Source organism: Pogoniulus pusillus, chromosome 18, assembly GCF_015220805.1.
Source record: "Pogoniulus pusillus isolate bPogPus1 chromosome 18, bPogPus1.pri, whole genome shotgun sequence".
In the NCBI taxonomy this organism is placed as follows: Eukaryota; Metazoa; Chordata; class Aves; order Piciformes; family Lybiidae; genus Pogoniulus; species Pogoniulus pusillus.
Window position 1 is genome coordinate 24,067,910 of NC_087281.1, and position 14,105 is coordinate 24,082,014.

At 53.1% G+C, this 14,105-nt stretch overlaps 1 protein-coding gene across 2 annotated transcripts in view; it reads left to right on the plus strand.

The window, feature by feature from the left end:
* Positions 1 to 10,947, plus strand: part of TMEM63B (transmembrane protein 63B) — a 49,321-nt gene extending 38,374 nt beyond the window's left edge. For both annotated transcript variants that reach the window (XM_064158798.1, XM_064158799.1), the window contains 17 exons: positions 132 to 183; positions 440 to 548; positions 1,062 to 1,132; positions 2,181 to 2,261; positions 2,389 to 2,512; positions 2,601 to 2,734; positions 2,861 to 2,998; positions 3,261 to 3,414; positions 3,683 to 3,789; positions 4,549 to 4,635; positions 5,947 to 6,012; positions 6,149 to 6,311; positions 6,475 to 6,580; positions 6,733 to 6,900; positions 7,042 to 7,157; positions 7,394 to 7,474; positions 8,496 to 10,947. In XM_064158798.1, coding sequence (XP_064014868.1) covers positions 132 to 183; positions 440 to 548; positions 1,062 to 1,132; positions 2,181 to 2,261; positions 2,389 to 2,512; positions 2,601 to 2,734; positions 2,861 to 2,998; positions 3,261 to 3,414; positions 3,683 to 3,789; positions 4,549 to 4,635; positions 5,947 to 6,012; positions 6,149 to 6,311; positions 6,475 to 6,580; positions 6,733 to 6,900; positions 7,042 to 7,157; positions 7,394 to 7,474; positions 8,496 to 8,660 — 1,922 coding nt within the window. In that variant the 3' untranslated portion in view covers positions 8,661 to 10,947. The remainder of the gene's footprint in view (positions 1 to 131; positions 184 to 439; positions 549 to 1,061; positions 1,133 to 2,180; positions 2,262 to 2,388; positions 2,513 to 2,600; positions 2,735 to 2,860; positions 2,999 to 3,260; positions 3,415 to 3,682; positions 3,790 to 4,548; positions 4,636 to 5,946; positions 6,013 to 6,148; positions 6,312 to 6,474; positions 6,581 to 6,732; positions 6,901 to 7,041; positions 7,158 to 7,393; positions 7,475 to 8,495) is intronic.
* The last annotated feature ends 3,158 nt before the right edge of the window (positions 10,948 to 14,105 follow it).

Here is a 14,105-nt window from a genome sequence, read left to right on the forward strand (position 1 = left end):
CCGTTGCCCCACTTTGAGCATCACCCATCCAGCAGGTTGGGTATTGTACAGGTGGGATTCCTGCTGAAGCCCACCCCAGTGGTGCCACTCAGTAAACCTGAACGTGCTTGTGTCTGCCTCTTTCTCCCCAGAAAACAACGCCTACAGCTTTGGGAGGACAACTATCGCTAACCTGAACTCTGGGTATGTGTGCACAGAGGGCCTCAGAAGGCATTCTGTAAGTGCCCACTGGTGTGCAGAGCCTCCCCTTCTCCAAGGCTGTGTATCTGCCCTTGCTGGAAGGGTGCTCTCTGCTCCAGTTCCCAGGCTGAGCTCTGGGACGTTTGTTGTGGGGGCCTGTGGATACTATGCTGGTTATGCTGCTCATGGTCTCGGTGCCTTCAGGGCTTGGCTGACAGTGGCAACCTTGCAGCGACCTTTGTGGTCTCATTTGTGACAGGAATAACCTACTGTGGCTGCACACATCTTTTGCCTTCCTGTACCTGCTGCTGACCGTGTACAGCATGCGCCGGCACACCTCCAAGATGCGCTACAAAGAGGATGATTTGGTGAGCAGGATTTGGCCACTCTTCCAAGCACTTTTTCCTGTGCCCTTCTGTCAAGTCAGGTGGCCTTGGAGGGAGTGCCAAGCACCTCCCTTCCCACAGCAATTTGGAGCTGTTTCGATTTGGCTCTTCTGCTTTTCTGCCTGGCCAAAGGCAGATCTCCTCCAGAGCATCAGCCCTGACTGCCTGTGAGGAAATGGGAGAGGTCTGTGCTGGGTGAACTTGTAAGAGGAACCCCATGCCTTCCTCAGAGGCTGCTGCAGCTGCTTTTGGCTTCTGCATTTCTTAGGGTGCCCTCCATTTCTGTTCAGGCAGCTGCAGTATAAGTTGCCTGTCAGTCTGCAGTGCGCCAGGATGCCAATGACTGGTTGAATCATAGTCAAGCAGGGGAGCCCTGGGTGCTAGAAGTAACGGGGCTGCCCTTTCCTATTGCTGACTCAAGCCTCAGGGGGTTTGGTGCAACCCAGTCTTGCACACCATCAGTGCCTACCTTTTCATTCTCTTTTTATCTTCCAGGTTAAGCGAACTCTCTTCATCAATGGCATCTCAAAATATGCTGAGCCAGAGAAGATCAAGAAGCATTTTGAGTGAGTCTCGTTGTGTCCCTAATTAAAGACTGCTCTGAAACAGGGATGTTTTTTTGTTGGGGTAGTGCTACCTGGAATGGCAATAATACATTCAGGGCTGAAAAGAGAGCCAGAATCAGTGCACACTTTTATTCTGGGCATCTCACTGTTACCTTTCTGCACGAATTTTCATCTGAATGTGCAGTATCCTTAGTTGTGTGCCTCGGGAAGTGCCTAGCTGTTTCCTACTGTGCTGACCCCTATGGCTCTGTAAGTACTGAGCAGGGTACATCCTGGCTGACATCGAGTTCAGGCAGCAGGTGTTCAAGCAGTGACTATGGGATGTTGTGCTGCTGTTTCTGCCTTGGTCACAGTCCATGCAGAAGAGTGTATTTTTCTCTAACAAATGAAATTCCTCTTCCATCAGGACCTTGGTGAACATACTGGCCAGGGCCATGTTCAGAAGCTCGATGGGGTGACAAGAAATGCTTTGTACCCTTTGAGAACCTTCCACATCTTTCTAACTCCAAGCCTCGTGGTCTGTGGAGGCAGAAAGGGGGTGTGGGGTCAGAGGGGTATCTTGCTACCACATGGTGAAAGTCCAAATAGGCTTATCATTCTAGAGCTTGGAGCAATGGCTTTACGTGGAGGGAGAGGAAGTTTAGACTGGATCTTAGGAAGAAGATCTTCAGTACGAGGGTAGTGAGACTCTAGAATAGGTTGCCCTGGGGGGGTTGTGAATGCCCCCTCCTTGGGGGGACCAAATTGGATGAGGCCTTGGGCAACCAACTCTAGTTGAGGTGTCCCTGCCCATGGCAGGGGGTCAGAGCAGATGATCTCTGAGGTCCCTTCCAACCTAAGCCTTTGATGCTATGATTCAAGAATGTAGCATCTGGCCCATTTATTGCTTTCACTATAAAAGACAAAGCCTGCAGGCTCCCCTGCTGCCCCCAGCAAGCTCTTGCTATGCACATGATGCTCAGCCCAGAGAAGTCCTGGATGTGTTTGGTTTGCTCGAGGGTACAGATTCTGATGCTGGGTGTGATGAGTTGCTGCTTCCTGTCTGCAGGGAGGCTTATGCCAACTGCACTGTCCTGGAGGCTCGTCCCTGCTACGACGTGGCCAGACTGATGTTCCTAGATGCAGAGAGGTAACCTAGTTTGGGAGAGAAGGCAGGGTGGGTGATGCCACAGGCTCTCCCTCATGTCTGGTGCCATAGGAGCTTTTCTGAGTCATACTCTCTCTTTCCTTCCTTTTCTTGCATTCTTCTGTTTCAGGAAGAAAGCTGAGCGCGGGCGAATCTACTTCACCAACCTGCAGACCAAGGAGAGCACCCCATCCATGATCAACCCCAAGCCGTGTGGCCACCTGTGCTGCTGCGTCATCAGGGGTTGTGAGGAGGTGGGCAAGTGCTGGAAGTGTTGAACAGCAGGGCAAATGAGGGCTTGGGTCCCCAGGTCTTTGCTCTGATCCCTGTCACCCTGCCCAGGTGGAGGCCATTGAATACTATACCAAGCTGGAGCAGAAGCTGAAAGATGACTACAAGCGGGAGAAGGAGAAGGTGAATGAAAAGCCTCTGGGGATGGCCTTTGTCACTTTCCACAATGAGACCATCACAGCCATGTGAGTGCAAAGGGTCCTGTCTCATCTCACCATTAATCAGAAGAATGCTAGTACCAGGGCATCCCCCTCAGCTTTGTCCCTGACAGTTCTGTGTGTCAGCATCTCCCTCTTTCTCTTCTTTTCTAGAATCCTCAAAGATTTCAACGCTTGCAAGTGCCAGGGCTGTGCATGCCGTGGGGAGCCCAGGGCCTCTTCCTGCAGTGAGTCCCTTCATGTCTCCAACTGGACTGTCAGCTATGCCCCTGACCCACAGAACATCTACTGGTGAGCAGCTCTCTGGGGTGCCAAGAGGAAAGGAGTGCACCCTCCCTTCTCATTTGTTCCTCTGATAGCTGAATGAATATTTCCAGCTGAAGCCCAGCCTGGCTGAGCTGAAAGTCTGACTTGACTTGGAGGGGAACAGTCTTGGTATGACACTCCAAGTGCTCTTAATACAGGCTGGGCTGCAGTATGCACCTGAGGCACCAGACCTGCTCTTCTTCCTAATGTAGCCATCACAATGTCTTCCTTTTTCCCCCTGTCTCAGGGAACACCTCTCCATAAGGGGCTTCATCTGGTGGATCCGTTGCCTTGTGATCAATGTGGTCCTCTTCATCCTTCTCTTCTTCCTCACCACCCCTGCTATTATCATCACCACTATGGACAAGTTCAATGTCACTAAGCCTGTGGAGTACCTCAATGTAAGACTTTTGAAGACTGGTGCAAGATGGGTAGCATGGGAACCACCCTGAGAAACAACAGGCCCTGCAAGGGAGGGAGTAGGGAAAGAGATTGTTGGTGTTCCTCAGGTCCTGTCAGCCTGACTGTGAGGGAGATGCTTACCCTGGCTAGGGTACAGTGAAAGCTGCAATGCTGGAAACTCAGTGTCAGCAAAGGCAGCTATACCTGTGGCTGATGTAAGAGCTGCCACACCGTGTAACACACAGTCTCTTCTCTGCCTCATTGCAGAACCCCATCATCACCCAGTTCTTCCCCACCCTGCTGCTGTGGTGTTTCTCTGCTCTGCTTCCCACCATCGTCTATTATTCTGCCTTCTTTGAAGCGCACTGGACCAGGTAAGGAGAGCCTGCACCTGTTATTTGTCATGCCAGTGTGCCACTAGACATTTCTCGCTGATGTAAAGCTCCTGGATGGATCCTTCTGCTTGATCTTCTCCTGCTCCAAGCACAGCATTCCATTGCACGTCTTGGACGCCTGTGGTGTGCTGATTAGCTGTTCTGCTGCTCCTTAGTTGTGTGGCACAGTTCTCTGAACAGAATTTAACATAGGTCTTGAAGAAAGCTTGGGAGGAGTTTGGACTGATCACTGAGAAATACTAGGAGTGAGGAAAGTCTTGGTTGAGATGAGCAGGCAGGGGTGGTGTGTCTGTATCCATGTTTAAGTCACAGCTTTTCCAAGAGAAAATCACTGTAGCCGTTGTGGCTTCTGGCCATAGGGAATGAGTCGGACGTGCAGAGTGCTAGAAATAGGCTGTTTGTGAGGCACCTTTCCCAGAGCATGTGCAAGGTAAGCTTTGTTTTCTGCTCTGCATTAGATTCTGGTGAAAAGGATGTCATCAGCTTTGAGGATTGCAGGTTAAGAGAGGTAACTGCAGAGAGTCCTCTGTAAAGATACTGCCTGTGAGACAAGCTGGGAGTAGCTGGGACTGAAGAGCAGCTCAGACATTCTGAAGGAAAGGGAGCATATTCACGTACCCCTAGTGGAATTCAGATTAGACGCTGCGTGTTGCTCTCTGATGAGCAAGCTATGGGGATGCTGCTCTTGGGGCTGGCAGGGTGACAGTGAAAGATTAATAGCCTCCTCTCTGCCCTCAGGTCTGGAGAGAACAGAACAACTATGCACAAGTGTTACACCTTCCTCATCTTCATGGTCTTGCTGCTGCCATCACTGGGCCTGAGCAGGTAGGGATGACGGGAAGGGGAAGTAAGTGCAGAGACGTGGAGCATGGGAAGAGTTAATATGCAGCCCTGGCTGCTCCCTTACACTATGTACTTTCCCCCCTGCACAAGTGCTGTGGCCATCATCCCCTTGGTGTTTAGTCCTGGCTGTGGGGCCAGGACAGACCATACCTGTCTGGCTCTCCAGAAGCATTGAGAGGTGCCATGGTGTTATAAATACTGCAGCAAAGACTGCCATGGTTGGATGCCTGTGAAAAGTTTACTCAAGGTCTCCTGATGTGAAGGAGGCACTTCCCACCTCTCTGTGCTCAGTGCACACTCCACCTTTTGCACAAAACTAGTGAATTCCCCATTTGAGCCAAAACTGAGTAGGCTGCAGTGTTTGGCTGGGTGCGACAATTGTGTAGGCTGCATCAGTGCTCCTCTGGTTATAAAAATCTCCTCTGGCGAACAGTGGTGCATCAGCTACCAGCCATCAGAGCAGGCTCCCAGCACTGGAGTGATCAAACAGGGAGACTGTGAGGAAGGCAAAAGTGGGGAGTGGGAGTGAGGCAGGGGGTCCTCACTGCTGAGCTGTTACCCACGTGGTGCAGAGTGGGGAGATTTACACCCTCCTAAATTTAACATTTGGGATACAGCCCCTCAGTGGTGAAGTCAGGTGGCTCCTGCTAACAAAGCAACCCTCTGGCAGAGGCAGAATAGCAGCCCTCTCCACCGCGGTGGGTAACCACAGCAGCCTTTCCAAGCCAGGCTGAAAGCGTGCGCTGTATGTATAACCTTGTGACCTGGGCAGGTGAACGCTCTTCACAGGGTTGGGAGGACTGAGTCTCCCCACTGCTGTTGCCTCTGGAGCTGTGTACTTTACTGCCAGAGGATTGCATGGGTTTATGCTGAAGAAAAATCAGAACTTAGGAGAATGAGAAATGAGATTTGTTTCTCTTAAATGATTTGTTATCTCTGTATTGGAGGGTACTTTGTCACTAACCAGTTTCTTCTATAGGGTCATCATTCACCTGTTCCTTGCATGGGCATTGTGCCCCAGCAGAGAAGAGAGGAAAACACTGTGCTGATAGGGTCAGGGCAAAGGGAGAAGAACACACATGAGAGTGGGAAGCTCTGCATCACTTTTTTGGTTCTGCACTGTTTTTCACAGTGCCTGGTTTACCTAATTGCTGGTGACACATCACAAGAGGGAACAAAACAGTCTATGGTCAGAGCTGTGGGTCGTACTATAGCAGCTTCCAGGTGTTTTCATGTGCACGTCAGTCTGTTGCTGCTTCTGACTGTTCCTCTTCTCACTCCCATTTTCCACAGCTTGGATGTGTTTTTCCGATGGTTGTTTGACAAAAAGTTCCTTGCCGAAGCCGCTGTGCGATTTGAGTAAGTGGAATTGGGCAGAAGGCTCTTTGCAGTGGGGGGAGGTTCTCGTTGGTGTCCAAAGGTACTGGGACCTCCCAGCCGCTGCCCTGCAAGGGAGAAGCACCTCCTGCAGCCTTCCCTCACTGCACCTCCCCAGATGCGTGTTCCTGCCAGACAACGGTGCCTTCTTCGTCAACTACGTCATCGCCTCTGCCTTCATCGGGAACGCCATGGACCTGCTGCGCATCCCAGGGCTGCTGATGTACATGATACGCCTCTGCCTGGCCCGCTCGGCCGCCGAGCGGCGGAACGTCAAACGAGTGCGTAGCGAGGCCGAGGGGCTGGCTTGTGGCCTCCTGCCGCTGGGAGTGCAGCAAGGGGACCTTAATGGGCTGGCCAGATGCTGCGCATGCAGCTGGGTGTGTTGCACACCCCTGCTCAGCTCCCAGGGTCATGCTGACAGACGTCTGTTCTTTTTTGCAGCACCAGGCCTACGAGTTCCAGTTCGGGGCTGCTTATGCCTGGATGATGTGTGTCTTCACTGTGGTCATGACATACAGCATCACCTGCCCCATCATCGTCCCTTTTGGTAGGTGACACCCCTCTGCTTCCCTGGGTTAGAGGCTGGGGAGAGCTCCAGGAGGGAGCTAAGAAGAGTAGTGTAGGGGAGATACTTCCTGTCAGAGGCACTGGCAAAGAAATTGTTTTCCTGCTCTGCTGGCATCACTTCCTTCCTCTCAGGGCTCATGTACATGCTGCTGAAGCATCTGGTGGACCGATACAACCTGTATTATGCTTACTTGCCTGCCAAGCTGGACAAGAAGATCCATTCAGGGGCTGTAAACCAGGTGGTGGCAGCCCCTATCCTTTGCCTTTTCTGGCTTCTCTTCTTCTCCACTATGCGCACAGGTGAGCACAGGGCCAAGGTGCCAACCCCTGGCCTCCTTCAGAGCCACTTCCCTAGCCCAGCTGTGGTCCTGGAAGCTCCCACTCACAGAGTATGGTCAGAGTTCCTCTGAGAATCTCCACTTTGGTTTTCTTTCGCCCCAGGGTTCCTGGCCCCCACCTCCATGTTCACCTTTGTGGTCCTTGTGATCACCATTGTGATCTGTCTATGTCACGTCTGCTTCGGGCACTTCAAATACCTCAGCGCTCACAACTACAAGGTGAGGTGGAGTGCTGGGTAGGGGTGTGGGACTCTTCTGTTTGGGAACACAGCTCAGTCACAAAAGAGCAGGGGCTCTGTGGGGCTCCCAACCTGCTCCCCAGCAGAGACCTTCTCAACCCTGGCTGCACAGAGGGCACAGTCCCAAGGCCATCCTTGCTGCCTTTGTGCTGCTCCCGTGGTTGAACAGTAAACACATTGCCACATTAAGTCTCTCAATTTCTCCTTTCTCTCCAGATTGACCACACAGAGGTGGACGCTGTAGAAAACAGGCAGAACGGGAGAGCTGCCACCAGTCTGCCAGCTCCCAAATCAGCTGTGAGTCCCCGTCCCCACCTTCATGACCTGGCACACTCCTTACCTGGGATTGGAATGGGGAGGTAACTCCCTGAGGGAGAATCTGGGGTCTCCCAGTAAGGGTGGGATGCAAGTGTGGGTGCTGTGTGCCACGCTGGAGCTGGACAATGAGGTGTAGTCACCCCAAACACACGGCAGCCCTTTCCCAGTGCTCCTCAGGTGCTGTGCACTTAACTTCCTGCCTCTTTCAACAGGGGCAGTGAGTCCAGCCAGGTTTGTCTCCCTTCTCAGTCTGCATCTTTGCACACTTACCCATCAGCAAAGATTGTTGTCCACTAGGCTGGCCCTATGCCAGTGCAAAAGGGATCTCTCTGAGCATTGCCTTGAAAGTACTTTGGGGACTCACCTCCTCTGCCCAACTCTCTGAGATCTCACAGACCTATTTTTTTAATTGCTTGGCTCATTCCAGCTGCTTTCTTCCAACGTTAGATTTTGCTGCTCAGGGTCTGTGCAGAGCTGTTTGGAGCATTACATGCAGAGATGGGGTAAAGCAGAGCCTCCCACTTCCTTGGGAGAGTGAGTCTATAGTGTGAGCATGCAATCCAGGCTTTCCTGTTTTCTGTATAACTAAGGGCAGCAACATCTCTCCAAAAGGTAATTCCCTATAGGAGGCAGGCACAGCTTCAGAGAGACACATCCAGCTGGCAAAAATGGGACCACAGTCTTCTCATCCACATGGGCTCCAAAATGCTGAGAAGCCCTGTACTTTTCCCAGCCCTGACTCCCTGGGCATGCTGCCCATCCCAGGTTGCTGGGGTTTGACACATCCACTGTTGCAAGTGTCAAAGGTCAAGCTATCCTTGCTTTTAACCCACTCTCCTGGTACATCCCATAGAGTCTGGACCTTTCCTTGCCCTCCCCATGCTCAACCTCTTGCGTGGGACTTTACATGTTGTGCTCCGCTGCCACGAGAAGCCCCCAGACTCACATGTGTTTCTCCTCTCTCCAAATCCCTCACCCACCCTGTGCCTGGCCCTGGCAGAAGTACATCGCCCAGGTGCTGCAGGACTCCTCACCAGAGGGTGAAGCAACAGAGTCAGAGGAGCAGGGGTCGCAGGATGAAGAGCTCATCAACACAGATGGCATGAATGACACGGATTTCCAGTCATGTGAAGACAGCCTGATAGAGAATGAGATCCACCAGTAGGGACCTCAGAGGGTGGGAGGGAAAGGAGGCCCAAGAGAAGGGCAGGCTGTGGACATGGAGACCTAGGGAGAGGCACCTGAGAGTGCTAGCTGCTTGCCCCGCTCGCTCTCCAGGGCCGCTGTCTTCAGTGAGGGCAGAGGTCCTGCCCCAAGCTCTCCATTTCCCTGTCCCTCCACCCCTGCGCTGCCCCAGCAGCTCGGCAGGCATGCTCTTTACTAGCTACCTTCTTTAATGCATCTCTAGACCCCAAAATGCTGGGGGCTGGGGAAGAGGGGGACTGTGATCCCCATGGTGCTGCTCTGGACCTGCAGGGAGGAGGAAAACTGGGTGCTTTGGAGAGGGGTGGGGGGAGGCACAAGGGGAACCTTCTCTGTCCCTTGTCCTCCTGGTGAGAAATACTAATAATTTATTAGATTTACAGGAAGGTAATAAAGGAAAAGCTTTAGTCAGTGTATTGGAAGTCCCACCGAGGGAGGGAGGGGCACCTTCTCCCCATGCATCTCCTCTTGTAGCATCCATATGCTGTGACATGCCAGGAGCTGGGTCAGGCATGGGGGCTGGTGACAGAGACTTGCACTCCCACAGGGCAAGTGACAATCTAGCTTTGTGGACAGGGGTAGCATCACCCTGAGGAAGGGGTGCAAGGGTGGTGTGAGCTGGACAGCCCCTTGCAGGGTGTGAGAGATGTTGAGGGCATTCCTCAAGGGCAAAAGGAGGCGCAGGCAGCCTCTCCCCCAGGTCCTATTCCCTCCTCCCCCAGGGGCACAGGCAGGGGACTGCAGCATCATCGTAAGTGGCTTTTAATTTTGCACATTCTTCTCCCCTTTCAAACAAATCAACCTGACCCCATGTGGTACCATGACCTCCTTTGCTGCCCTGTGCCTGCACAGCAGGCTTGGGGCAGGGGACTGTGCTGGGGGGTCTCTTGGGTGCTAGGGAGAGGGGAGAAAAGGTCCTGGACTGCAGACCCTCAGCACCCTGCAGGGGTGGTGCTGCCTGATTGCTACAAGGGGCCTCATGGGCTGCCTTTCCTGAGCTGCTGCAGGGTCTTCCCCCATCTGAAGCAGTGAGAGGGAGTCCTGTGAGAGTGGCCCCTGGGGAGCCCTGTCCAGGCAAGCCCACCATCTTCAGGAGTACAAAAGCCTCATGGGGTTATGCTTGCTTTCTTCACCTGCCCTGGCTGGGTGTAGGCTCCCCTGGCTTCACCCAGCATGAAAGAGGGGGACTGTTTCTCCTCTGCCTCTGCCCTTACCCTCTCCCTGGTGATATCTGTTCTAGAGACAGGCAGGGGACCAGATAAATGGGAGAAGTGGACTGGAGCCTCTAGTATCTACAAGGAGGCCTCACCCTGTTTAGAGACTTTGTGAGGATGTTTCTAGTCAGGATCAGTTGCCTTCAGTTGCTTCCCCTGTCTCCTTGTGTAAAATATAAAGGAAAATAATAAATTCTCCTGCTACTGAACTATATTTATTTCCCTCAAGCCCCTGCCACCATGCTGTTTGGTGCTCATTGCAGACACTACCACCTTCCCTTTGCCTGTCATCTGTGGGTGCTGCACTGGCTCGCTGGGGCCGTGCCCTCCAGGGCCTGATGGATCCAGAGGGAAGGGAGCAGCCCTTTACCTTTTCAATCACCCATGCTGGCCCTGGAGCTCCAAGCACTTTAATAGACCTGAACGAGTGAAGCATCAACCCTACCCAGCTGTGCTCTGGGAAGGCTGGTCACATCCCATGGCTTTTCTCCCCTTTGTCCCCCATTAGAGAAGGGGAGCCAGACACGGAGCAGGTGAGGGGCTGCTCTAGGGAGGACATAGCTGACTTTCTTGTACACCTCTCTATAGGAATCCTAGGTCTAAAGGGGGATGGCAGGGAGGACACGTGGGTCTTTGATGCATGGGGAGGGCAGGCCACCCTAGCTCCCAGGGCTCCACTGGGGCTGGAGCACATGTGGGTGCAGAGCAGCACAGTGAGTGTCACCTGTCCCCTCCAGGGATGGGCTAGAAATGAAATGAGCATGGGAGCTCCCGGCCTGCTCCCAGGCTGGGGCAGGGAGGATGGCAATTCTGCTTCCCTGTTCTTGCACCCACCTACTACCCTTGTCCCCAGTCCAGCTGGTGGGCTGGGGTGCTCCAGACTGTAGGTACAGTCGTGGCCTGGGCTGCCTCCGCAGCTGCCAGGACTTTGCCTGCAGAGAGCTGTGTATTCTGAGTGGCACTGTCTGTGTAGAGATGTGTATAATACCCTGTATATATTTGTGTACAAAAGAAAAAAAAAAGGGAAAAAAATGAGCTGTTGTTGTTGCAGCCTCTTTGTGGAGGGGGCTGGGGGCTGGAAGCTGGGAGTAGACTCCAGCAGCAGCAGGTATACAGGAGTACACATAGCACACAAGGAGCGGGGGGTTGCCTGCTGCTCCTGTGTGAATGCAAGCTCTGTCCTGCCACTGGGAACCCATAGATGGCCCCGAGGGGGCTCTCCCACTGGCTTGCAGAAGCACCAAAGGCTTTTCTGCTAAAAGGAAGTGGATGGGGAGCTGCAAGGGTAGAGATTGGGATGTGGGAAGATGCTCTGGGAATGGGGTGCGGGGGGATTTTTGTGGGCAGCCTCGGAAGATGTCAGCTTACAGTCCTGGTAGCAGTTCACGTGGCTGCTCCTGCCATCTCCATCCAGGAACCTGTCTCCCAGCCTGGTCTGGGTGAAGGATTGAAACCTTTGGGAAAAGGTGACACCTCTGGCACACAGCTTGACTTGGAGTGCTTTCCTACCACGTGATGCCACTTGTAGCCCAGTCGTCTCCTAATTATCCCTGAGTTTCCCCTGGGAACTGTCCTCCAGGCTGGAGCTTGGATGGCTCTCAGGCAGCTGCTGCATGCTCATTAGTGTATGGTCGCCATTGCTCAGAGAATGGCATGACTGAGGCAAGGCATGAGGCAGGCCTTTGAGAGATGGACAAGTGAGCCCAGGCTCCCTGCTCCATTCCTACCTTGCTGTGTCTGGGCTCTGTGTCTTCAAGTGCCAGCAGCATAGCACAGGCAGGGAATAAAAAGTCTCTCCCTAACAGTCCGCAGCCAAAGGACTTCTCAGAAAGAGGCAGTGCCTGAGCCCAGACAGAGAAACAAAGGCTGAGAGAAGAATGGTGCTTGTTGCCAAGCCCCTGCAGACATGGCTGCAAAAAGGAGCTTGGGGAAAAGGAACAAGAAAATTGTACAGGTTTGATGGAAACTGCACTAAAACAGAAGGGGCAGGACAGAGAACAGCCTATGTGACAGGGCTGCATAGGAACCATCTCCTACGCCAAGGCTGCTGTGACAGCGGCTTTAAGAGCCACAGCGGGATAATCTCTCACTTCATTAACAGAATGGGGTCACAGCAAGGCCAATGGCTGGATCTGAGGAGGCAGGGCAGTCAGTGGTGGCCAAGGCCAGAGGAAAAGGTGGCAGAGCTGTACAAACAAGTTCAAAGCAGGAAGGTGCCCTGGCGTTGCAAATCTGCTTGTTCCTAGTCTGAAAGCATTCTGCTGCCTGCAGCTTTCTTCAAAACTGGCTGGTGATGCCAGAGGGATGCCCCTATTTCAGCCTGCAGGCAGCAACACAGCTGCCCTCTGGATGAGGATAAGGTAGAGCAGCCACTGCAAGCAGCTCAAAGCAGGGCCCTCTGCTGCCTTTGATTCCTAAATTCCCCTTCATTCCCCACCAAAGGGTGCTTGTTAGAGGTGGTCCTACAGCAGAGTGGATCCACATTGCTGTTTCGATAGGACTCCAGTTCAGCTGAGTCATTCGTGGGGCACCTGCATGTGGCATTGTGGTGGCCACAAAATGGCAAGCACCCCCAATACTCCAGGTGTCTGCTGCTTCACCTTGGCACAGGATCAGGTGTGGAGGTGGCAGCAGCTGCCTTCCATCGGCATATGTGTAGGCACCCAAGTGGTGCCTGAATCACAACGTCCTGTTCAAGGAGCAGTCTGTCATGGTTGCTTGAACACAAAGAAAGGAGAGCAGAGAAGCCTGAAACAAACTTGCTATTCAGCTTCTGCACAGGCTGTCTGCAGTGGGCTCTCCTATGCAGGAAAGGGTTCGGGGTGGATTCGGCTAGTGCCAGAGTGTTCCCCTTTGGGTGGGTCTGGCAGCAAGACCACGCTACAGCTGGTTTGCCCTTCCCTCAGGCAAGGGGCTCCTAACCCGGCCAGTAACCTGCTCCCTCCTTAGTAATTATTTCTCCCCCCGGGCATGGTGGAAAGGATTACAAAGCAGGTGTTTTGTGAAGCCCGGGGAAGCAGCTGGAAGCCAGCTCCTGCAGTGAGGTGGAATGAGTACAGCCTCTCCCTTCAGCCAGGCATGAGAGAAGGAGGAGCCCCACAAGCGGTGACATCTGCTGGGATCACCATCTTCAGCCCTGGCACCAGGATGGCAGTACAGATCTTCTTCCTGAGTTTGTAGGGCTGGGCCAAGCCATGGCAAGCTGGGCTGAGCCAGTCACGCCAGATCACAATGTGCAGTGTTGATCCATGCTGGGCTTAGCCACATCAGGCCATGCCATGCCAAACAGAGCCACACTGCACCATGCTGGGCTGCACAGAACTATGTTAAGCCCCACTGTGGCTGTGCCTATTGGCAACAGCACCACCCAGCATAACCATACCATGAGTCATGGAGAGCATGTAAGGGCAGCCCCATTCTGGGAAGCCACAGGGCAGTAGGACCTGCTTGAAGTGGGCCCTGCTGGCACCCAGCAGCATGGGGCAGCTGGTGGGGTGGATGCGAGCAGGACTGAGGTGCAGGCACAGCCTTCTGAGGCATGAGGAAAGGAGCAGGGACCCTGTCCCTGTTTGAGCTAAACCAGAACCAATTCTCTGTTCAATTATTATACTTTTCAGCTCACTCTCTTCTAAGTGACTGCTCTTTCTGAAGTTAACAGCACATTGACGCAGTGTCTGCTTCTAGAAGCAATAGCACTTGATGTTTCTGGTTACTACCAAGGAGGTGTTTAAGGCCAGGCTAGATGAGGTTCTAGGCAGCCTGATCTTGTGTGAGGTGTCCCTGCCCATGGCAGGGAGGTTGGAACTACATGATCCTTGTGGCCCTGTCCAACCCTGACTGATTCTAGGACTGGCATGCAGAAAGGCTCTTGCTCATATTTGCTCCTACAGAAGCCACGATCATTGCTAAATCTTACATTAGGGTGCTGTAAATGAAAGAGTCCTAAGTTTAAAAAGTCACACTTGCAGGAAGAACCAGGCAGGACAGGTGCCCCAAACCTGACCAACAAGGTAATCCATTCCATATGCATTTATAAACAGTGTCAGGCTGAGGCATCACAAGGGTCGAGCTCTCATCTTCAGTGGTTGGCATCCAAACAGGACTCTGCTTATTCTTCTGTCTTCAATCCCTGTCTGTGATTTTCTGAATCCAGTTAGCTCTTCTGCTGAGTCCAGACTGGACTGGGGGGGGGT